The sequence below is a fragment of the Apodemus sylvaticus genome, chromosome 8 (genome assembly GCF_947179515.1).
Source record: "Apodemus sylvaticus chromosome 8, mApoSyl1.1, whole genome shotgun sequence".
NCBI classification, from domain to species: Eukaryota; Metazoa; Chordata; class Mammalia; order Rodentia; family Muridae; genus Apodemus; species Apodemus sylvaticus.
In genome coordinates this window covers 67,923,201-67,949,371 of record NC_067479.1, presented here as the reverse complement: position 1 = coordinate 67,949,371, position 26,171 = coordinate 67,923,201, and the positions used below count along the sequence as shown (strand labels likewise).

General features: G+C 39.1%; 1 protein-coding gene across 3 annotated transcripts in view; it reads left to right on the top strand.

Annotated features, from left to right (window-relative positions):
* The window catches only part of Cab39l (calcium binding protein 39 like), a 97,967-nt gene that overhangs the window by 57,512 nt on the left and 14,284 nt on the right, over nt 1–26,171 (top strand). For all 3 annotated transcript variants that reach the window (XM_052191313.1, XM_052191316.1, XM_052191315.1), the window contains 4 exons: nt 4,579–4,697; nt 12,875–13,043; nt 19,990–20,049; nt 22,057–22,122. In XM_052191313.1, the coding sequence (XP_052047273.1) occupies nt 4,579–4,697; nt 12,875–13,043; nt 19,990–20,049; nt 22,057–22,122 (414 nt within the window). The remainder of the gene's footprint in view (nt 1–4,578; nt 4,698–12,874; nt 13,044–19,989; nt 20,050–22,056; nt 22,123–26,171) is intronic.

Sequence of the window (26,171 nt, the reverse complement as noted above, 5' to 3'; positions counted from 1 at the left end):
TTCTGCCCTGTTTTCTTGCAATTTCTCTCTATTAAAAAAATGACAGTAATAGGCAAACTATTTCATATGTTTAATCATTGCTGACATTTTGATGTTCCAGTTTCTTATTTCTACCAGTTTTTAGGCCACATTTCTTATTAAATTTATTTGAATTGTGTGGGCCACAGACTGGGCATAGAGATCAAAGGACTATTTGCAGAAGTTAGTTCTCTACTTTCACGTTATCGGTCCAAGGATTGAACTCAGGTTGTCAGGCTTGGATAGACACATTCATTGCTACTAACTCACTATTTATTTTGCTGCTGTTTTGATTTCTTGAGGCAGAGTCTTACTCTGTAGCCCACGATGGTCTGGAACTCACTGTGTAGCCCCAAGCTACTCTTGAAATCCTCCTGCCTCAGCCTCTTGAGTACTAGGACTGCCTATTTTTGTGTGAGCTTTTGTACCCAGCAGTTGTTGCTAACGGGGGTAACGTTCTTTTTGTCTGTGTAAAATTGATACTAAATGTTCTTAAGAAACTGGTCAACAAAAAATGTCTTAAAAATTTAACCCTTTGTTTTAGAATAATTGTTGCTTACTTGTAGTTGTAAGAAATGGGTCAGAGAAATTCCATTTTCATGAATTTCCTAAGAGTAACATCCTGCAAAATTGACACTGCTAGCATATCCATATAGGTAACACGATAAAGTAGATCTGTTCCATTCCCACAAGAATCTCTCCTTGTACCACTAGTCACACCCACTTCTCTTCTGCATCACCTTCTGACTTCTAGCTGTTCTAAACTAGACTGTTTCCCATTCTATAATGTGCTATTTCAGAAATCTCATGTAGATGCCATCCTGTTAAGTAAACTAAATATCTGTACATTACTTTAGTTGCTGACTAATAAGTCTTTAGCGCAGATGACCACAGTTTGTTTGCCATTTGACAGCTGTTTCCAACTCTGGCTACTACCTAAGAATCATGGCCATGTAACTCATGTGCTTCTTCCTCTATCATGAATGCCTTGAGTAACAATGTGCTGGTGGAGAAGTTTGTTATGTGTTTTGGTTCTTAAGAAAGTACTTAAATGTTTTACAGACTGGTTATATTGTTTTACATTTCCTTTTTAAAACATTGTGTTCGTTACTATCTGCAAGGTCATATATCTTTAAGCACTGAGCCATGTCACTGCCCCATGCTTTACATTTCCATCACAGTGTGCGTGTGCTTTTTTAAAACACTTGCTAGTGTTTCCTGTTGTCTTTAGTTTTCATTTCCCTGTTGTCTTTAGTTTTCATTTCAGCCATTCTGAATAGATGTGTCAGAATGAGTACTGTATTACTCACTGTGGTTTCACTGTGTACTTCCTGAAGCTTCCTGATGGTGAGCATCTTTCATGTGTCTGTGTTCAACCTACTGTATGTATGGCCTCTTTGCCTAAGTATCTCATGGCTTCACTAATTAAGTCTGTGTACTCTAGATGCTGATCTTTTTTTGTAGATGTGTCTTACAGTGTTTTCCCCCCCTCTGTATCCTATGTTTTAATCTTACTAACAGAATCTTCTTATGAACAAAAGTTGTTTGTGTTTGTTTGGATGGTTATTTCTTTGTTTTTTTAAAATATATATATTTCTGTGAATGCATGCTTTACCTGCCTATATGATTGTACACTACGTATGTGCAGTGTCCACAGAGAAGGATGTTAGAGCCTTTAGGACTGAAGCTATAAGTGGTTATGAGCAACCATGGGAGTGCTTGCAATTGAAGCTAGAAACTTTGGAAGTCCATTCAGTGCTCCTAACTACTGAGCTATCTCTCCAATCCCCAATTCATATTGATTCTGTCTCCCTCCCTCCTTTCCTCCCTCCCCCCCCCTACCCTCCCCACCCCCCATCTGTTTGTGGTCCACCTACCTCTGCCTCCCAGAGGATTAAAGCCATCCATGAAGTCCATTCATTATTTCTTCACTTGTTATGGTCAAGGCTAAGAACTTTTTTGCCTAGTCATAGATCTTGGAGATTTTCCTTTTTCTTTATTTTTTTTTCTCTTTTTTTTTGAAATTTGAATCTTAGTTTTAAAAGTCTAAATTATATTCTGAATTTGTATGTGTAGGAGGTTGTTAGAGATTAGACATGGAACCTTGTATATATAGTTTATGTGTATGAGTGTTTGCCTACCTGTATTTATATGCATTACAGGAGTGCCCATTGTCTATGGAAGCCAAAAGAGGGTATTGAGTCCCTAGAACTAGATTTAGAGATGGTTTAAGCCATCATCTGGGTGCTAAGAATCAAATCTAGGTCCACTGCAAGGGCAGCCAGTGCTCTTAACTTGTGATATATCTCTCCAGTTCCAGCCACATTTACTTTGTGTTTTATAGAACTGACAGCTTTAAAGTCTTGGAGTGTGGCACAGATGGTGGGCATATCCAGATGCATGAAACCCTCAGTGTAGCTCAGTACTGCATCTACATGGCGTGGTGGCACATACCCATCACCCTAGCACTCAGGATCACAAGTTTATGGTCATCATTAGCTATAGCAAGTTGGAGGCCAACCTGAAATACCTGAGATCCTAAAAAGGGCAGGGAAGTTTTAATACTGAGTTATTAATGAATAATCTTTTTGGTCTCATTTTTAGGTTTTAGTTCCTTTTCTTTTTTTAAGTGTCTCTTTGTATTAAAAAGTGCTAAATTTAAAAATGAGAGGGATCGGTTCCATGTTTCTAATAAATAAGCAATACATGGGATATCAGATACCCATGTATTGCTTATTAGCAATAAGCAATTGCTCAATCTAATAACTTTATTGAGAGGATACTATACTCCAACCCATAATATATACATTCAAATGGGCCCTGTATTCTTTAGAGCCAACCTCCTTAGGAGGTTAGAAACAAAACCCATTTCTTTTAATCCACCGTCTTGTATGTTGACAGTCAATTTAGGATGATAGCTAAAAACTGAGATCTTGGGTTCTATCAACTGATGATAGAACCCTGGCTATTCGACATTTCATGTCCTCAGTTGTTCCCTGTCTATAACATGCCCTCATAATTCTTTTGTAGAGATTGAGTAGTGCATGCAAAGATGTTAACATAAATTCCTGGCACAGAATCAGTACTCATTAAAGGTTTTCTACTCTGACAGGAGGTGGAAGTAAAGGTAGTCATATAGAGGATGTACTAGTTATTGTAGGCAAAGGGTAATATTAAACAATAAGAGGCTGGGGCACTCATCTCAATGGAGAGTATCCTGAACTGAGTCTTAAAAAATGGGCTGTGGAACAGCATGTAGAACACAAGGAGAGCATGAGCCAGAGATGCACGGACAGTAAAGATTGTGTGCAAGTATACATCACACAGTCAGTTAGCAGCAATAGAATCTGATGCAGAAATGCAAAGCAGTAGGCAGGGGCAGTGTTAGAGAAAGCAGTGGACTTTTCTCTAAGCATAAGGGAGATACTGAGGCACTTAAGGAAAGAGAGTGGTATCATTTCTTAGTAGCTTATGCTGCCAAGTGAGGATGCTTTGAAGGGACACAGTAGCTATTGGAACATTTGAAAGTTCAGTTGAAAGACAGAGGGGAGAATAACTGGAATACTGTAATAATTGGTATCATTTCCCCCCCCACACACACACACCCTTTTATGTATGTAAAACGTGGCTCCAATTCAGGGCTTCTTTTACAGAATCGGACTCAACTCAGGTTGTAAGATGCACGAGGACTCTTGGAAAAGCCTTGTTCAAGATTGGCAGTAATTCTTCTAATTCAGGCAATTGGGACCAAAAGTTTCTTCTTCTTTAGGCTATGTGTGATTTCATTTAGATCAGATACACACACGCGCACACGCACACACACCACACATTTATGTACATATATACATATACATATTATATAGGAAAAATTCACATTTTAAATTTACATCTCATTAAGAAAAAAAAAGTTTCTTAAAAACTCAAGGTAAATGAATAAAGTGAAGGCATGTTACCCAAAATTAAATGTTAAGAAGAAGGGATTTGACTCTAACATTTTACTTAGCTGTAACTTACCTTCTTCATCTATTTTCTCTTATTTATGAAAATTTAAAAATTTCCAGCTAAAGAAAGCTAAAAGGAGAAAATGCATAAAATTTTCAATTCTTGCCAGGCAGTAGTAGCACACGCCTTTAATTCCAGCACTTGGGAGGCAGAGGCAGGTGGATTTCTGAGTTCTGTGCCAGCCTGGTCTACAGAGTTGAGTTCCAGGACAGCCAGGGCTACACAGAGAAACCCTGTCTTGAAAAACCAAAAAGGAAAAAAAAAAAAAAAAAACCTAACAATTTCAATTTTTGCTGCTACTTTGTACCATCTTTATACCCATTTCCAGTTGTACAAATAGACTCCCCAGCCCCTGCCAAGTTTCCCACCCTGTACATTTTGGTGAAGAGTTGTGTCATTTAGTGGACTTCATGAAGACAAATGTAAATAGTAAATTAATAGTTCTGCAGTTTATACAGAATGACACTATATCTATGAGAGTGTATGTTTGTATCCCACATGCCATAAGGTTTATCCATTAAAAGCATACCATTTAATGGTGACATGTTTCTTCAACAGGGAAAAAAAGATGTGACCCAGATATTCAACAACATCCTGAGAAGACAAATTGGTACACGGTGTCCTACTGTGGAGTACATCAGTTCTCATCCTCACATCCTGTTTATGCTTCTCAAAGGGTAGGTACCTGGTTTTCTTAGAAGTTGGTTTACCATAGCTGTTAAAAAGTATGCACCGTGCCTCCTTTGCCTTGTAAGAGTGCTCCTCCAGATCTATCTCTAAATGCCTTAAGCCTAAAGGAAGTCCTCCCTTCGTACTCTGGTCTCCATTGATTCCATTTCCCGCCCACCTCTCTTTGCTCCACCTTTTTGCTGTCTGTGTCTCTTCCTAGCATATTTCGTTTGCTTTCTCACAGTCCCTGTTCCTAACTGCCCAGGTACTATGTTCACACACACACACACACACACACACTCTTCCTAGCATATTTCGTTTGCTTTCTCACAGTCCCTGTTCCTAACTGCCCAGGTACTATGTTCACACACACACACACACACACACACACACACACACGCACGCGCGCGCGCGCGTGGGTGTGTGTGTGTGTGTGTGTGTACATGCAAGCACATATGTATATATTCTAGTTCTCCATCTTAAACAATAGAGGTACACATTCTTGCAGTGCTAACATCTGCCAAGTTTGAGATAAAGTGTCTATGTGTAAATACAATAGATCTTACTGGCTTTAGCCAGAGCTATGCAGAGGGGAAAAGTAGAATCCCTGATTATTGCTTTTTATGTCTATTCACATGCCTCTTGAGCATAGTGAGGCTGCTGTGAATCCTAAAGATTGGTAATCTAGGTGCCTTGAGGCATGCAAACAACAGATGACATTCTTCCCCCCCTGCACTGCCTTGCTATTCCGGATCTCAAGCCAGCACAGATCATCTTACTGTGTAGTTTTCCAGTGCCATAGAGCCACATGAAGTCTACTTCACCTGTGTCACCTTCCTCCATTGTCAGTTTATAAATATTAATTATGTTAAAGTGATATATCACATAATTTGAAAATCAGCTATATCAACAGAGCTCTTTGCTTCTTCTTCATTCTTCAGTCTCATTGCCCGATGACATTCCTTTCTAGTTGTTGAGTTTGTTTGTAAAAGTCATACATTTTTAAATATATATAAAGCATATATATCTATCTAACGTTAATCTATACATAGCTCCCCAAATCTTATTTTTTAAGTTCATTGAAGAAGTTTTCAACCATCTACAAAAGTGACAGATGCTCGTGTGCCCATCGCTCAGCGTTCACTGTCTGACTTGGTGTATGTCCTCTCTCCTCACCCAATTTGAAGCAAACCTCTGAACATTTCAATAAACATTTCAAAAAATGATAATTTCATAAAACTCCAGTATACTTAAAAGTTAGTAAAAACACTGTAACTCATTTTCCTTATATTGCTTGTTTCCCCCTCCAGTTCACATATTGAAGGAAGTATTCTAACAGACTGCGTACTGTATTTGGTTGTTATTTTTCTTAGCCAAAAGTTGTTAAGTCACTCTCATTCAGCACCTCATCCACCCACATATTTCTATGTTGTGAGTCTGATGAAGAGTGAGTTCTCCTACAGTGTCCTCTGCTATGGAGTTGTCACACTGCTTTCTTAGAGAATCATTTAAATTGTTATATTACCCAGCATGGGGATGGCTGAGCAGGTGAAAGTGCTTGCTCTACGAACCTGATAGTAAACCCGCAGTGGAAAGAGAGAACCTACTCCTCAAAGTTCTTTGGCCTCTCAACATGGCGCACGGATTGCCGTCCCCTTATTCCTCATTCCTGTGTTACCTATTTCTAGGTTAGCATTTCTATTTTAAGGCTTGATTAGATTCACAGTGACCTTTTATTCGGCAGTACTATTTTGTAGATGGCTCCATGTACTCAGGGTCCACACATGAGGAGATATCCCTTCAGTGGTGCTGAAGCTCAGCTCCTAGGCTCCCATGGTAGGAAGGGTCTAATCAGTATAAGCTTTTCTCACACCCGTATAGGGAATTCATCATTTGGTTAGGGATCACAGCAAAATTTCAAAAGTAGTCATTTATTGGCAGGAGTAATTTTCTGAAAAATAACTTTCATCCACTGTACCTGTTATTCTTAAGTGGAATTCATCTCAAAGAAGCAGAATAAATGCCTATTTTTATTATCAGCTTGGAGAATAAATAGGTTATTGTCCTAGAAACTTCAATTGCAGTCCAATGAATTTTTCCCTCTCCTTCCTCTCTCCTTGATAGCTCTGTCTATCTCCTTCTCTTCTCTCACACACAAGCATACCCTTCTAGTATCTTATTAACTAATGTAATATTCCCACATATCTCAATTACCGTACACAATTTTCTTAACATTGAATTAATTGTGACCTTTCAGGACACAGTTTTTGACATAACTAAAGTATTTTGAAAGAGCTTCTTTGCTTTCAGATGTAAGAAAATCTCCCAGACCCAACTTCATATTTCCTAACACAGACCTGGATTCTAGTTGTTTTGGTGAGGAATAGGTCTTAGAGACAGTAATCCAGATTCTTACCCTGAATTCTTACTGTTCCTAACCCTTCAAAATAGACAAAGTTTATTCATTATTTTTAATTATGCAAATGTTTCTAGATTAGAAGCAGGCCTTCTTGACTATTGAGTAGGTCTTTTAGTAAATAGCATTTTCTGAGACATTTTCCAAGGGCTGTCACAGGGCATTGTTTGTTCCCAACAGTAACAACAAGTCATTTTCCTTTATATAATACAGTCTTTGTTCTTCAGATGTTCTTACACAAGATCTTTCTTCTGGAAATTTCTATGTAATGATCACTGCGCTCATTACCAATTGAAACATTTGCTCTTTTTATTCTTTTTTATGTAAATAACATATTTATTTATGTAAATAACATATTTATTCTTTAAAAATTTTACACGCTTATATAAAATACTTTTATCCTGTTGGTTCATGCCTTCCTTTTTGGTATTACTAACCCTATGTTGTAGGAATAAATCATACCTTGGGTGCAATTAATGCTGTCTACATGTACTCAAATGTTGGGCCATCCACTGAGGTATAGGCAGACCACCAATGATTACATCCTCTAAAGGATGAGAGTGGCTCTCCTTCCTTCAGTAACAATCAGCTTCTAATAATTTCTCTGCCAAAAGTGGGGCCTCTAAGGAGAATTTTTACTGCCTTGATTATATGTCAGTGTTCTGCAGATATCCACTAGTCCTTTGAATTGCTATGTCCTGCGGCCATGTCATTTCTGAAAGTCTGCTCTTCACAGTTCTCCTCATCTCACCCCTTATTGTCTCTCTGGCCAATCTTTCACTGTTTCCTGAACCTTGGATGGAGTTTAAAGAGTTAATATAGATTACTCAGCCATAATTGAACACTTAAGATTAATTGTACTTGACACATTTGTCAGATGTGAAGCTTTGTATTCACTGCTATGCACTGCAAAAAGTGACTTTACTAACCAAAGTGAGAACAATACAAATCTGTGGATATAAACATTTAGAAGTCAGTTTAACAATATGATCATTTAATAACAGCATTAAGTGTCTCCTGTAGAGCCTATGATCTTCCTGGTTATAGGCTTTTGACCAGTATTACAGTACCAGTCATTGAAACCTCTTCCCTGGAACAGGCCTCATTTCTAATTTTTTTTAAATAAATTGTTTGGTTACCCCATAACTGTCATATCACTGTTGCACCAATGGGCACATCTTGCCAGGCAGGTTGGTTTATAACCTACAGGATCTAGTAGAGTGTGAGACTATTGTCATCTTTACCTTCTTTAACAGCCTTCATGGTATCTTTCTGTACTGTCTAAGCTAGCCAGCAGGGAGAGATTTAAATTCAGTAAGTTTAAAAGGATCTTCTGATATGCTACTATTTTTTGAATGAACATATATATAATAGTGTGCCTTCTCATATTGATACAGTTAGGTAGGGTTCATACTGTTGTCTAAACTATAAATCGGGGGGGATTGCTTCAGTTTTGTAAAATAGTGATTAATTTTAACTGGTGATTTACCATAGGCTAGCCATTGTGGGAAATAGCATGATTAGTCACAGGCTCTGCTACTGGGAAGCTTATCTAGGAATAGAACTCTTTAGGTAGGATAAAGACTAATTTTGAAACTTAAGACAGGCTTAGCATATGGGAGGCTTCTTTATATAATAAGCAATAAGTTACCAAGTCAGGATTGTCAGATTCAAATGATATGTGTGATTCATAGATCCCACTGAAGGTGTTGAGGAAAATTAGGAAATTCCCAGTCATCCAATTGTATTCCTAACTTTTAAGCAGTTGCTGTGTCAGAGAATAACATTTCCCACTGCTGGAGACAAACTGCTGGGCTGAATTGATAAGTGTTCTTTCTCCCCAGTGGAGTGCTTTGTAAATGTTCTCATGAGTCTCAAAAATAAACCATGAGTGCATCACAGATGGTTCCAATAAACTTCATGAAATGAAAGAAAAATAGAACTAATTATACCCAAAACTTGGAGTGGAAACTTTTTATAGATGGTCTCTGCTTGGAAACTAAATTCAGGAATGAGACATGTTGTCTGGAGATTCTTCAGCCTTTGTGTAAATGGGACTTTGACTCTCATTAGAGGTCTCTGGTGGTGGTAGATTCTGGAAGACTTTTGAGATTCATTAGATTCATCATGTGCTGACTCTGAAAGCATGTGGAAGGTGGGAAAGGAAGGAGAAGTAGAACGCAGTTACCACTGGGCACTGGGCACTGTAGAGAGTCCATGTGACAGGATAAGGGACACAGCCCCAGAAACGAAGGTATTTGAAATGAAGTGATAGAACTGACTCAGTGACCTCCAGTATGCTGATGTGAGGTTAAGGACACACATCGCCTTCCTGGGGCCTGGGGTGCCCCGGAGGGAGAGTACAAAGGCCTGGAGAGGGGCATTGAACTAGTGCTGAAAGATGCATTAGAGGTGCCACAGGCGTGAGGAACGTTCCATCCGAAAGAACATCTTCTTCTAGAGATACAGGGCTGAGATGAGCCACAAAACTGGTGGCCTGAAGACTCACAGGCATCTTAACTAGTGAGTATAGATTTCAGTTAGCCCTCGACACTGTTCATCTAGTCCTGTTATTTCTCTAGGCCAGCAGGTCTCAACCTGTGAGTCACGGTACCTTTGGGAGACACGTATCAGATCTCCTGCATATCAAACATTAACATTATGATTCATAACAGTAGCAAAATTACAGTTATGAAATAGTAATGAAATAATTTTATGGTTGGGTGTGGCCACACATAAGGAACCATATTAAACAGTCACACTATTAGAAGATTGAGAACTACTGCATTAGGCCAATAGACTTAACTTATAGCCTCTATTTTGTTTTATTTTGTTTTGTTTTGGAGTCAGGGTTTCTCTGTGTAGCCCTAGCTGTCCTGGAACTTGATTAGTAGACCCAGTGGGCCTCTAACTCAAGAAATTTGCCTGTTTCCATCTCCCAAGTCTGAAATTAAAGTTATGCACTACTACTACCAGGCTATCTTATAGTCTCTTTAATACTCTAATTTATAATAACGTGTGTAAGTATAATTGGTGTTTTTCCCTTGACATTTAAGAAAATAGGCCCCTCTTTACATCTTTAATAACAGCCTATATTATATCTGATATTGTGAATTCCTGTAGGTGGATCTCCAAATTCCTTTTTTTAAGAGACATTGCTAACATAAATTGGCATTCCTTAACTTTAAAGAGAATTATGTCTGTCTGAATATATTGGCATTCTGTGCTATTATGAGCTAACAAGAAAATACTAAAATAATGTGTTTATCATTTAGCATAAATGAAAATAAATCAATATTACCCTGAACTTTCTTTGCTATTTCCCCTGCTTTTTTTTTCTTTGTAAACTTAAATATTGTAAAGTAACATACTGTCTAAAGTGTAGGAAAATAAATTTTATTTTGTATCTGAATTTCTGGAAATGATGTGATCATAAAAAAGCATACATTGTTCTTTATTATTTAACAAAATATCATTAGTAGTTGGTAAATTTTCATAAACTGTTTTAAAGTTGTAGTTGTTTTATATGTAATTATCATTATGTGTATCCGTGTATGTGTGACTGGGAATGTACACATTAGTTCAAGTGCCTATGGAGGTCAAGGATACTGGTTGTCCCTGGCCCTCGCGTTGCCAGTGCCTGTGAGCCATCTGACAGGAGGACTGGAGCCCAACTCGGACCCTCTGCACACTTACTATGTGCTCTTAACCACTGAGATTGAAGTTTTATTTAAGAATTATTTCATTTTAATTTTCAGACATTTGATTTTTTTCATTTATTGTAAATATAGTCTTGCCACAAAATTCATTTATGTTGGTTACATTTTAATTTTTTTGAACAAATTTTATTACAAAAACACTTGTAAATAAATAAAAACAACAAACACCAAAATAAACCAGACCCCAAAATCTATACAATTTAATGAACTTATATATATATAAACTTATATATATATATAATATATATATAAACTTCAAAGTGGAAGTTTTGAAGCATCACATTATATTTTTTATGTGCTTAATCTACCACCAAAACCAAAGCATCAAGGCAAATTAGAGCTGGAAGAACAATAAACTGTATATCCCCTTACATAATTTGCAGTAAATTTGAAAAATAAACCTGTTCCTTTGCGGATGTTACATACTATCCTGTCCTCAAAGAACATTTTACTAGATTGCCTTTCAAGAATTGAGACATTTAGAGTTACTTTCCTCAGTAGGCCTAGTACTAAAACCCCAAATCTAGTATTATATTTAATTGAAATGAAAAATAGCCAATGTGGTTAAAGCCATGGTAGCATCTTCTTGTTTCACCGCTGCCTCTGTGTTCTATAGCTGCAGCTGCCTTTGCTCTCTCTCTCTGCACTCAGCAGTTTTCCATTGAATCATTCAGTATACAATTGTCTTATTTGGCTGAATTTCCATTTTCTAGGAATGTTACTATACAATGAAATATAACTCAGTCCTGTGTTCATTCAGATCCTTAATTTGAGATTGGAAAAACTTGTTATTTGGAAGTGGAGCCGATCTGGGGTGCCAGTCTTCCTCTGTTTCTGTAGTAAATGCTGTGTTTCTGTAGTGTACTTTTCTGTGAGTCATAATTCTACTTCACAATGTCAGCGAGCCAGTTAGTAGCCTGTTCTCTACTGTTCATCTGTTGCTTTCAGGTCATATTTTATCTATTTCTCTCCTGTCTTTTTCCTTAATTCAGGATGGGTACTCTCCTGACACGGGGTCATCCCCATGTTAGCCATCTCCACATTAGTGTGGGTGCTCAGGGGCAGTTTGTTAATCTCTTCGCTAACTTGTTTCTCTCTCAGTGTATGCATGGTTGCCTCCATACACCCAGTTAAGCTAAAAGCCCAGGAATCGTCATGGAAGCTTCAGCTTGGATTTATTCCTCACGAACCCCTGGGTCTCCAACTCCCGGGTTTCCAAATCTTGTTGGCTCTTGCTTTAGAGCATCAGCATCTGCCTACAGCTTTCTGTCATGCCTCTGCCGCCATATCAGGCCACCATTACTGTTGCTAGATGTCTGTTCTTTCACCCAGCTTCTAATCTAGCTGCCCAGTCTGTTCCTTATTTCCTAGTAACCAGGGTCACTATGTTGTTGTTTTTGTTGGTACAGGTAATTGAACCCAGGGTCTCCAGCATACTAAACAATTACTATATCACTGGGACACCCCCACCCTCAGAGCCATCTATTTAAACATAAATTAGGATGTCTTAATTTCTTGCTCTAAGCCAACCTGCTTACCTTGGCTTTCATATGTGTCTATGACTGATCCTGCCCTGCCCTCCCCTCACTCCTCACTGCTTCCTCTATCCCACCCTGCTGGTCACATTTCCTGTGACTCACCAGCTTGTTCTTGCTTTGAAGCTTCTGCCCTTTCCTTCAGTCTAAATTAAAAATATTCACTAATACTCCCTCACATGCACACAAGTAAATACCCACTCTAAATATTTGCTCCCTTCAGTTTTCACAGCACTTCCTAGAAATGACCTTTTTAACACTGTCTCTCTTCTGCCTCTTCCAACAGACACTAAAATGCAGTGACAGTGACCTTCCTCTATTTGCTCTAGTGTCCTCAGCATCTGGAATAGTGCCTAGCCCATAGTTGTCAGTGGGTTGAATGAATGGTGTTTGAATGAATTATGACAAATTGTGTCTGTGTTTCTGTTGTTAGAACTGAACTGGTTCTTTTAATGCCATTGAAAGATTTTGTTAATAGGATAACTGTTCTGTTTTCTCTCTCGTTTGTGCTTTAGCTATGAAGCCCCACAGATTGCCTTACGCTGTGGGATTATGCTAAGAGAGTGTATTCGACATGAGCCACTTGCCAAAATCATCCTCTTTTCTAATCAGTTCAGAGATTTCTTCAAGTATGTGGAGCTGTCCACATTTGATATCGCTTCGGATGCCTTCGCTACTTTTAAGGTAATTTTTTTCCTAAATCAGAAAGTTTATGTAGTTCAAGTGGATTGACCTCAAAAGAGGCATGTCTACTCCTAGGCCTGAAGTAGTCAGTCATGGATGAGGTGAGGCCAGTCTTTTACACTACAGAAAAATATTCAATGTACTAAGCACAAGCTCGGCTCAGTGGAATGGTTTCTGACATGTCTGGTGAAGACATGGGAGGAACATGTTATCATGTGCTAGAACTACTGAACATTAACAGCAGATGATGGTGATAAGCCCCTCTTTGGGCACATGTACAATGTAGCTCTGGAAAGGTACGTAGAAACCAGCAACAGAGGCTATCTCCAGGGAGGACCTGGGTGAGGAAAAAAGATGGGTGGGGATACTGGGGAATATGAGGACATCATATCACTATATCTATGTAGCTTTCACACTTCAATGGGATAAAAAATTTTAATAAGCATGTTAATATTTTGATATGATTGGTCATCTATGTGTATTTATGTTTTGTATTTTTACAGTATAGTCATCTCTTTTTTTATTATCTGTTGTCTCCTTTGTCATTATATGGGAAATATATTTCACCTAACTTAATTTTTTAATTTAAAAATGTTTTGATCATGATACAATGCACATTTCCTTCTTAACCATTCTTTATGCATGTGGCTAGGTTCTAGAGCACCCTTCTCCAGAAGCCTTCCATCTTGCAGTAGTAATACTCTGCTCAGTTAACCTCCCCTTCCCCCTCTTCAGTCCCCAACTATATTCCAACTCTCTGTTTCTATGTGTTTTATCAGCAGAAAGATGTTCAGAGAGCATATCAGAAAATAGGCTAGCTAATTTTGAAGTAAAGTTACTGGAACTTACATATCCAATGCATCATTCATCTTCAAGTATTTCACTTTAGAAAGCCATACACTTAAGAAATTAAATAATGGCAAGATCATTACCATAAGTGAAAATTGGACTGTAATTCTCTTTATTTGTTTGGTCTTTATGTGGTGTGGGGATCAGGGTAATGGTAGCCTCAGAAAAAGAATTAGGCAGTTTCTCTTCTGTTCCTATTTTGTGGAATAATTTGAAGAACATTGGCATTAATTCTTTAAAAGTCTGGTAAAATTCTGTGCTGAAACCATCTGACTTTGGGCTGTTTTTGGTTGGGAGACTTTTAATAACTGTTTCTATTTCACTAGGAGTTAAGGTCTGTTTAAATTGCTTATCTGATCTTGATTTAACTTTGGTGGCTGGTATATAATAAGAAATTTATTCATTTCATTTATGTTTTCTAATTTGTTGGATTGTAGGTTTTTAATGTTCTTATAATGTCTGGATTTTCTTAATGTCTGTTGTTATGCACACCCCCCACACATATTTTACATCTCTAATTTTCATAATTTCTATTTCTATCTACCATTTAATTTAGCTAAATGTTTATCTCAATCTTACTGATTATTTTTTCAAAGAACCAACTCTTAGTTTCATTTATTCTTTGTATTATTTTTGTTTCTCTTTTACTGATTTCATCCCTGAATTTAATTCTTCCCATGTACTTGTATAGATATTACTTTTGTTGTTGTTCTACAGCTTTCCTCTGAGACTAATTTGAGAGCTCTCCTTTTTCTTTTTTAATGTATTCATTGGTGCTATAAACTTGTCTATTGGAACCACCTTCGTTGTGTTCAGTAAGTTTCAGTATGTTGTATTTTTGTTTTCTTTTACTTCTAGAAAGCTTTTAATTTCTTTCCTATTCCTCTCCTAACCCATATTACATTCCATAGTGAGTTATTCAGTTTCCATGAGTTTATAAGCTTTATGTTGTTGATGCAGGGTGTTATTTTATTTTTCTTCGACCTATTGGTACTTGCTTTGTGACCAGGTATATGATCAGTTTTGGGGAAAGTTCCATTAGGTCCCACAGGTACATTATTCTGTATTTGCTTGACATGTTCTGTAAATTACTTGCCCATTTGATATATGACATAAGTTAGCTCCAGTATTTCTCTGTTTAGCTTTTATCTGGATGCCACTGTCTATTGGTGAGTATTGAAGTCACCAGCTATCACTGTGTGTGGTTCAATATGTGGTATAAACTATAATAGTGTTTCTTCTACAAACTTAGGTGCCCTTATGTTTAGTGCATAGATGTTATTAAAATTATAGTATTCTGTTGGTATAATATTACTTTGATTAATATGTAATAAACTTCCCTATCTCTTCTGACTAGTTTTGTTCTAGTTAGTTCTGACTAGTTAGTCTGTTTTGTCCATTATTTTACCCAGAAGTACTGTCTGTTCTTGATGTTAAGGTGTGTTTCTTAGACATAACAAAGAGATGGATCCTGTTTTCAATCCATTATATTAGTTTGTGCTTTTAATTATGTTACTGTTGATATTGAGAGTTACCAGTGAGCAGTTTGTTAATTCCTGTTATTTTGTTTTGTTATGGTATGGGTTTTTGATTTGTTGGTATGATATTATTTATTCCTTGAGTTTTCTTGGGTGTTAGTCTCTTCAGATTGAAGTTGTCCTTCAATCTTCTATAGGGCTGGATTTGTAGATGGATCTTGTTTAAATTTGGTTTTTATTGTGGAATGTCCTCCTCCATCTATTGTGATTGAAAGTTTTGCTGGGTATGATAGTCTGACTTGACATCTGTGATCTCTTAGAGTTTGTAGAAGGCCTATCCAGGTTCTTCTGGTTTTTAGGATACCCATAGAAAAGTTATTATAACAATTTGCTTTTATATATTATAGATTTTTTTCCCTAGCAGCTTTTAATATTGTTTTGTTTGTATGTATGTTTTCGTCATGTGCTGAGGGGACTTCTTTTCTGGGTCAGTCTATTTGGTGTTTTGTGTCCTTGTACTTTGATAGACAACATTTTCTTTGACTAATGTATTCATTTCTTCTATCTTGTCCATAATACCTGAGATTCTCTCTCTCATCTCTTATATTTTATTGATGAGACTTGCCTCTGAGGTTCCTATCCAAGTTCCTAACTTTTCATTTCCAGTTTTCCTTCACTTTGGGTTTTCTTTATTCATTGCTTCTACTTTCAAGTTTTAAATTATTTTCTTCCTTTCATTCCACTATTTCTTTATGTTTTCATTGACTTCTTTAATGAACTGAGCTAGACAGAGTTCAATAACAAGAAAGAGTGAGCTTATTTTGCACATAGACATGTGTGATATGATCCACCAATTTTAGTGCATGATCTCTGTATATATGAATTTGAGGTTAAGTTGATGTGCATATCATATATATACTCAAGTACAGAGTATATGAGAGAAATGGACAGACACATGATTCACCGTCTATACCATTATTTGTGAAGAAGGGAATTCTACCCTATTATAGTATATTTTCCTTTTTCTTTTCCTGTTTTTGTTTTGGTTTTGTTAATTTCAGCTTATTTTTGTTGTATTTGAAGGTTCTGTTCTAGCAGAACCCCTCCCGTGATCTGCCAAGAGCTCTCTGGCTCTCCTGGAGAAGTTCACCGCGAGAGCAGGTAGAAAACACACACACACACACACACACACACAGAGTTCACAGTGTCTGCTGCAACCCATAAAGATATACCAACTTTTATTCTCACAGAGCGTGGAAAAATCTACAAGCTGCTCAGAAGGATCCACCAGACTAGCGAGGGGGCAGTTATGAGGATCCCATGTATCTGCTTAGAGATTGTCCATATGCTCTACAACAGCTTACTGTGTCCTGTGTGGCTTGACACAGGACTAGTTAGACAAGACCCCAGCCAGGCTGGAAAATGGAACGCTCATAGAGTGTCTCCCAGCTCAGTTCCCAATCAATTCTCTGTTCCCCGCTCCTTAGGACAAGTAAGAACACGTCTCCATGGTAAGCAGGGTCAGACAAGCTAAAGATCCGTTGCATTGTGATTGGACCTGAAAATTATAAAACTACAAAAGCCTCCTTTCATCTTCAAGAAAAAAGGAAAAGCTTGCTGAGCTGCAGAGTCCTGTCACCTCAGCAGTTAGGAGATAGAAGCAGGAGGATCAAGAGTTCAAAGCCAGTCTCAACTACATAGTGAGTTTGAAGCTAGCCTTGGCTACACAAGAAAAGTAAATGTTGCATCTTGTTTATATGAATTCAAATTAGTATACTGCTGTGGAAAACAGTATATTGGTACCTCAGAAATGTGAAATAGGATTATCATAGGACTTAACAATATCATTCATGGATATTGTTAAAATAAAATGAAATAGATGTATTGAAAAATAATTAGTATACCATTGTTCTCAATAACCAGGAAAAGGAATTCACTGACAGACAGAAAAATAAATAAATGAAGTAGGGGCTGGTGAGATGGCCCACTGTAAACCTTACAACCTGAATTTTATCTCCAGAACAAAACCACATATGATACCAAATGTGGTAGCATGCATTTGTAATTGCAACACCTCTGCAGTGAGATGAGAGGCAGAGAGAAGAAAACCATGCAGAAACTTGAGCCTGAAATATACAGCTCAGTGGCAACAGGAGAGAACACTGCTCAAAACAAAAGCAGAAGACAAAAAGACAACTCCCAAACGTTATTCTCTGACGTCATTCACACTTGGATCCACACCTTCTGAATATACATCATACGTGCAAACACTTAAGAAAAGAAAATGTGATTAGACAGGTTGTACCAGCAGGAAGAGCATGGTGGACCAGTGCTGCACACTTGCGTGTAGACCAAGAAGCAGAGTGGGAGGGCTAGGTCCCAGTATTCCTTTCAAGGTCGCCGCTCCTTATGTCCGCACCCTCTAGTCCCAGCCTCAAGGGTCACTGCACCCCAGAATCTCAAGACCAGCCTGATCTGGAACAGCAGCATGAGGCTTCATTTCCAGAAAAAAAGAAAAGATACCTCTGTCTTCCAATAGCTCTCTCTGACAGCAGCACTGCCCTGGGCCTTTGGGGACTTTCTACCCAGGTCTGCAGTGAACCTCAGTACCATGGGGGAACGATCCAAAGAAGAGCAAACCATTAGACCATTGCACAGTATTTCAGAATATCATCTATATACCTTAAATGTGATCATAGCTTTAAAAAAATTAACTCAAAAATTGTGCAAAAATGATTTAAATACTTTTTCTTATTATTAAAATAGAAATGGGGGCTAAACTTCAGGAACTGAATTTAATTTCAACCCTATTTTCCTATAGCTTGCAATAGCCTGTAACTCTAGCTCCAGGGGATCCAATGTCCTTCTGGCCTCCACAAGCAACTATACTCACATACCTGCATATATATACACATATATATATATGCACACATGAACACATACATGTGTGTGCACGCCCATACACACACACAAACACAAAAATAAAAATATGTCTAAAAAAATAAATCTGAATAGGATCAGTTGAAATTTGCTAATTCTACTGCCTGACTCTTTATGTAATGGGGAAATTTTAATTAACTGTGTATTAAAGTATTAAACTTTATTCTGGAAATGTTTAAAAAAATCCTTTTTTAATTATATTTTTCATAATACCTGAGTTGGATATTTAGCCTCTAAGTATGAAAAAGGGATTAAATGGGGCTTTTTTTTCCCAAATGGGGATATGACTTAGGTGTGAGTTGAAGACAACCAGAAGTTCCATTGTGCCTTCTTGCAATTTTCTGCAAGTTTGTATCTGTAGTAAGATAAGATTGATTCTCTTTAACTCTCAAAAGACACATTATGTAACTTAGTAACTCACAGTTGTATCTCATGGCCCATTCACCTGCAAGCAAGCAGACCCTGCTCAGATAACATGATAAATATCATTCCCGTGCTTCTGAGTCCAGCAGCCTCCTAGGGGGTGGGACGGCAAAGAAAGCTCAACGGGTACAGCAGGTACTACACAATCCTGATCTGAGTTCAGTCCTTACAGCCACTGAAGGGGGGAATGAGAGCCAGCTCTGTAGAGTTGTCTCCCATCTCTAAATGAACGCTGTGCACACATGCCTCTCCCATTCATATACATACAATAATAGGAAGAAAATTTAAAAGGAAAAAAATCCAAGTGGTTAGGGGCTGGGGAAATGGTCCAGCATTTTAAGAGCATAAAAAACTGGGGTACCCCACACCTACCTGTTCCCAGTGCTATAGAGGGCAACAAGAGGATCACTGTGGCACATTGGCCACCAGGCTCAGTGAGAGAGATCCTGTCTCAAAGGAGTAAAGTAGAAATAGATCAGGACCCACCCAGCACCACCCTCTGGCTCCCACCCAGACATAAGAAGGTGCACATGTGCTTATAGCGTGTATGGACACACACACACACACACACACAGCATTACCATCTGGCTCCCACCCAGACAGAAGTGTTGTGTTTATAGCGCACACACGCATACACACACACACACACACACACACACGCACGCACTCTCACACACATTAGGAAAATGCTGAAAGATCAGAATGCTTGTAAATCCCTTATATTAATTTTTGAGGTAAGGTTTTATGCCATTCAGAATTGTTGAAAATGATTAGAACCAGACAGTGCCTGTGATCCCTGTACTCAGGCTAAGGCAGAAGGACTGCTTGAGCTCAGGAGTTGGAGGTCAGCCTAGGTAGTGGGGGGAGGGGTAGCAATTAGTCACTGACCTTTGATAAAGAAAATATGAATTTTATCTTCAAACTATTTGAATATTTTTTATAATTGCAATGTAGATATATTCTATAAAGCTACCTCATAAGTTTTGTGATTACCACTTTAATTATTTCTATTTAAAACATTTAAGTTTGATGCTCAATATTTTGCCATTATTTTAACCTGAAACAAACTTGAGCTTTATATCTTAAAGTAGGGATGGAAATAACTTTGTAATGTAAATGAAATGTTCTTTTCCAGCTTTCATGTGTTTCAAGTGAATGGATTTATCAAGCCATGGAGGCAAAGGTTATTCTTTGTGCAATGAATTATAAAGGTCCCTAATTGTAGTAATTTTCCTTTACTCCTTGTTCTCTTGTAGGATTTGTTAACCAGACATAAAGTGTTAGTAGCAGACTTCTTAGAACAAAATTATGACACTGTAAGTAAATCATTCTTAAATTTCTTTCTCCCTCTTATTACTCATGGACTGGCTGGGGTCCTGTCATTGTGTTTTAGATGAAAACCACATGTACATAGGGAGTGCAGAAGGCTTGTGGACAGGGCTGGCAGTCTCAGAGGCTTATAGTTCCAAGACCTGAAGACTTCAAAGCCAGAAACTTACATTTCTAGATGTCCAGTATTGAGGCTTACTGCTCTGTTCTGACTGCCTGTTGCCTGGAACTTGGAAGGAAGTATGTTTTCTTTCAGGGGGAGTATTCAATTGTTTGGTTGCTGTTACCCACTCTGAGTCCTGGTCGCAGGTAGTGGCTATGACAGAAAGCATTTCTGCAGTTGGTGGGTGGTACAAAGAAATGGAGTTAGACTAGAAAGAAAGGCTGAACGCATCAATGGAAAAGAACTAGGGGATCCTGGGTCTACTCTGTTTGTATTTTAGATTCACAGTTAATATAATTTGTCTAATGAATATATTGATCTTTAAAATGTCATGTGTTGATCATCTTTTTGTTGCTGTGACAAAAATATCTAAGAGGAATAACTTAGAAGAAGAAAAGCTTTATTTTGGACTATGACTTCAGTCCATGGTCACTTGGCTCTGTTACTGAGCTATTGTAGGGCAGACATCATGTTGCAAACCATGTGGCGAAGGAAAGATATTCCATGGCAGCCAGGAGTCAGAGGGAGAGTCCAGAGACAGAAGACACCCTTCAAAAATATGCCTCTAGGGTTGGGGGAGATGACTCAGCAGCTATAACATGAGCTCTAGGGTTTGGGTCCCAGAACCCATTAATCCCAGTCATAGGAGACAGAAACAGATGATCCTTGGAACAAGCAGGCCAGCCACTAGCTGAATTGGGGAACTCTTGGTTCAATAAGATACTATGTCTCATATACTGTAGAGCAATCAAAGAAGACAACCATCAACATGTAAACAGGCAGGCTGGAGAGATGGCTCAGCTGTTAAAGGCTAGGCTCACAACATGTAAACATGCATACATACATACACACACACACACATACACACACACACACACACACACACACACACACGGGGGAAGGGGAGAATCATGACCCTTAGTGACCTTCTCTCCTCCATTCAACTATGACCTCATCAAGGGATTAGTCTATTGATGAGGTTGTCACTCTTATTATCCATCATTTCTCAATAGCACCACAAGTTGATGACCAGGTTTTCAATATGCAGGCTTTTAGGAAGAGCCTCCATATCTGAGCTGTAACCTTTTCCCTGTGTTCATGAATACAATAAATGTGAAGGAGAATAGTGTTGTGACTTTAATACAATTGGTATAATTGTACTTCTCAGTTCTGAATCAAACACTTCAGTGGGTGTGCACGGAACCTGTCACTCCACACTCTAAGGATGTCCTTGCTGTCCTTCTCTGTCCCTGAGCTTTTTTGCTTCTGGCCATTTGTTCCTCCAGCTGCAGTGCTCTCTGAGTTACATGCCCACAAAAGCTTCCCCAAGCGATGCTCCTGCTCACAAAGGGCCCATCCGTGTCCGTAGTCATGGCTGTTTGTGAGAAGGGATGAACTTCATATAGGCCAGTAGGGTCACATGGTCATTGTATAGCAGTGGTCACCCAAGCCTCACCTGTTAACATTATAAATTTGACAGTCCTAAGTCCTAACTATAATCTTTTCCCGCAGCCACCAACTACAGAAACAAATTTCTTTAAAATAAGTTATCTTGAAGTTTTAATAGATATTCTATGAGAATGATTCATTGGGAGGATGCAAAGTTATTTCATCTCTCAAAACAATTTCTAATTCATAAAACTAATGAGCAGCTGTCTTCTTTATCTCTTCAGCTCCCTACCTTGATGTTCTGTGTCCAGGACAGTAGTGAGATTCTGAGACAGCCCTGTGAGCAATGTGATGGTGGGTCTGAAGGGACCTTCTGAAGGAGCGAGCACACTTCTGCAGAGGACACACTGCCACTCTTACAAACTTATTGTCTTTTTCTTAGATTTTTGAAGACTATGAGAAACTGCTGCAATCTGAGAACTACGTGACAAAGAGACAATCTTTAAAGGTAATACCAGATTATTTTTAAAGTCCTTAAAAGCTGACTTCTTGTTAACAAAAAATATCTACTCTGCACAAGTAAATACAGAAAACTCAAAATGTCCTTTGATTTGAGAAGTGACGTTAGGAGTGTGTTTTAAGCTCTGATGGAGCATTGTAGCAAAATGACGTAAATAGTGAGTGTTTGCTGCAGTCAGAAGTAGACTGCTTCACTGAGGAAGGAGTCAGCTGCAGTTGACCAAGCAGACCCGCACAGCTCTCTCCGGGGGGTGCTCTCAGAGGCCGGGTGCCTGGGGCAGGAGTGGATGTGAGGAAGGCTCAGGGCGCCTAGGAATCACTTCAGTGTCCCTTACCTTACAGATGGCAGAAGAAAGCAGCCCCGTGCCTCCCCGTGGCAACTCTGCAGGACACTCACCGGAGAATTAACAAAACACAAATGTATAAATTCCCCTTGGTCCTTTAAGTTTGGGAAATGATAAACCTAGTCTTTTTGAATGGGACTAGCAATTGTTAGTTGGAATAGAGTGTTTCTAGCATTCAAGTGTTGTGGCACTTCTATGTTAAGGGAGCACTTCTCTCCTAGCATTCTAACATATTTTCTTAAAATACATTTCACTGCCGGGTCCCATTCCCAACCACTTTGGACAGCCAGTGTTTAGCCACAGCTTTGCTATTAAACTTCAAATGCGCAAATTACATTCATAACAAAGAAACAGAAGAAATAGTTATTCCCTAAGAGTAGTATGTTAAATATCAACTAAGCTCAGTAGTAGGACACTTGACTGGAGTGTACAAGGCCCTCAGTTGGCTAAGGGGGACTGAAATGCTTATGTGAAAAAAACTGTCTAATTACATAAATAAAACCTTGCTAAAAGAAAATAATAAAATAAAATAAAGCCTGGCTGGCTGTCCGTGGAGAGAATGTGGAAAGCAGTAAGAAGAAGGTGTAGTTGGCTGGGAAGGAAGGCAAAGCAGGCTGAGCAGTGGTGAGAAGCTGGCTCTGGGGAGTGACCCGTCCAGAGCCCATGCACCAGGAGGACGCATAGGCCGCAGAGGCACAGACAAAAGACCCGGACACATAAAAGTACGATTAAAACATGTTCATTAAAGGCAGAATGCAGTGACACTTGTGTCTATAATCCTAGCATGCCCCTACAGAGATAGGAGGTGAGGAGGAGGCAGAGCTAGGAGAGTTACAAGAAGCTTGTAGGCCAGCCAGGACTTAAAGTGACAGTGTCGCAATAAGGTACAAAGTGAACATTTAAGTTCCCCTGAAGGTTGTGAGTTCAGTAAATGATAAACTATTTAAAATTTTACCTGGGAAAACAGCTGTTTATTATGATATGGAAGATAGAGAGCTGAATGCTATGGGACTTATATTCACAGCAGCTTATAACAAGAGAGACCCTGTCTCAAAGTAGAAGGACAGGACCAAGACCCAAGGTTGTCTTCTAAACTCTACACAGGTTCCATGGTACACAATGTACATACACACACACACACACACACACACACACACACACTGGTTCTTAATTATCCACAAATGCTGGGTGAAGTGTTAGGGAAGGCAGTGGGAGGGAGAATGTTCTCTCAGTTAGTGAGTATTAGCGTGCTTCTCTTGTACACAGGCAGTGGCAGCAAGCCAGCACTGTGACCCTAGGCTCTGAGAGCAAGCAGGTGATCTTGCATGGCTTCCAGATGCTCTAAGGACTAAAAAAGATTAGCAGACTGAAGGGACATGTTCCAGAAGAATCTGGAATGTTTCCACTAAGAAAGAAAGCCTTAGTTAACAGGGTCATAGTTCTACTAGGCAAGGTTTTGTTTGATGGAAAGAAAACCACATCTGAGGGGCTGGACATGTGCCAGAGCAGCTGGAATGGCACCAAGGCCTCTCTAGCAGGAGGCTTTTGAGCAGAGACCTAAGTGTGGAAATGTAAAATGAGTCCAAATAAGGTATGTGTGTATTAAGACCCAGAGGCCAAACCATATCCCTATGAATTGCCAGTAGAGATGCTCAGGAGCCCAACACAGTACATCTCTGGGCCCTAAGTACCTGCCCTCCCTGGAAACGGCTGCTCAGAAATGGCTATATGTCAAGAACAGGTGGGTCAGTGCTGATGATGTGTGGCTAGGCTGCACCTCTGTCCTTCAGGTGACTGTTGGATTTTGGCAACCCTTTCTGTCAGCTAATAATCGTGTGCTGGCCATGCAGTTTGTATACCTTTCAGCTGCTGAGAAGCTCACTTGTGATATCAGGACAGTGACACTTGTGGGATAGTGCATATGTTCTTAATATTTCGTGCAATTTTAAATTAGGGTAATGAGCTTAAGTTTGTTTTGTCCATATCTTTACATTTCTTTCACTGTGGTTTGCATTAGTCATGCTGTGTCCCCTAAATTGATGCTATCACTGTCCCAACTTCTGATTTAATTGGCAGGTCAGTTTTCAGCCAGTCAGTTAACACTTGTTATTGAGGTTCCCCTTGCATAGAAGCCAATGCAAGGTGACCCATTTAGAGAAATTTTGTGCTGGGCCAGAGCTCCTCATATTGAGGCCAGTGAAGTAGGAAACTGAACTCCAGGCAGAGCAGTGACCTCAAAACAGTATTGCCCTATGTCCAGAGATGTGCTGAAGCTCCCTGCTTAACTATTGGTGACTGGAGTTTCCGAGACAAGGAGTCCTTGCCTTCAGTTGTATACTTACTGATGAGCCCATCAGCTTACCTGGGTAACTCCAAACCCATGGTCACACAGATGGCTCTGGTTAAACTGAGTAGGCCTCAAGACAAAAAGCCCTGGATGTGGAAACAGACTTCTGGGGCTTAACAGAGTGAGAGGGGGATGAGAGTAGGGAATAGAAGTAACAGGAATATATCTCATATGCAGAGTTGTCACAGAGAAAATTTAATTTAGGCCTACATAATAAGCAGAAGGACAGCCAGAGATGCTTATCAGTATTACAGGAGAGAGATGAGAATGCACTAAGTAACCAGCATATAAGAAATGGCTTGGGTATTTCCAAAGTCCTTTTTAGTGTAAGTCTGACATACTGAGTCAAAGTAGAGTCCCTATGTGACTGAACCTAATTGAAGGAGACGAGATGAGGGGTGCAGTCTTTAGAAAAATTGATCCATTTTTAGCGGTGACAAGAACTTAAACCAAACTTTTCCTGACTCTTGAGACCTCAGGCCCTGTCAGAAAACTAGTGTCCTGTCCCTTTGGGCCTTGCCTTTTCTCTAACAGATTGTCTTCCTACCCATATCTCCATTGTCTCTTCTGTAGCTGGCTTTGGCCCCACCTTGTCCTCTTTCCCTCTTCATATTTTAATATGGTTCCAACAGAACTTTACTGTGGAAAGAATTACTGGATTTGTTATTTGTTTATTTTTGTAGTACTAGGAATGGAACCCAAGAACCTCAGTCACTGTGTTAGGCATAGTCCTGCCCAGAACTATGAACTATAGATATTTGTTCATTGAATTAAACTAAGTTCTTAAAGTGAATACGGCTAGTCACTAATCCTGCAATTGATCTTCCCCAGAGATTAGTCTCTGGAAGGGATCCATGTTCTTTAGGTGAGCCTGGGATAGAGGGCTGATGGAACTGGTGCCAGCAGGGCACATCCACGTCCAAAGGGGAGCCATCCATCCAGCGCTTGAACTGGGTAGCCTAAGTGGGCAGAAAGTTCTCTGTCCTCGCGGTCCCAGTGCCCCTCCCCTGCTCGGAGGTTCTCTACTTGGGGCCTAGAGCAGACCTTTGTACCTAGTTCAGATACACCTACAATTTTCCCTCTCCTCCTTATTTACAAATACTTCTATTGCCATGAGGTTTGTTTGCTGTTCTGCATTAATCTACTGAGACCTGCTTTTCTTGTTTAAATTCCTTTCTAGTCTGAGTATATAAAGGAGAGCATTGGGGGGCAGAGAGGAACAGATTAAAGTATATGTCAAAATGCAGAACTATGAGAAGGTGCTTCAGGGAGAGTTGGCTTTTAAGTGCTGGGTTATAAGGCAGAGATGCTGCTGAAATGGTGCTGTATCCATCACCTGATTCAGGG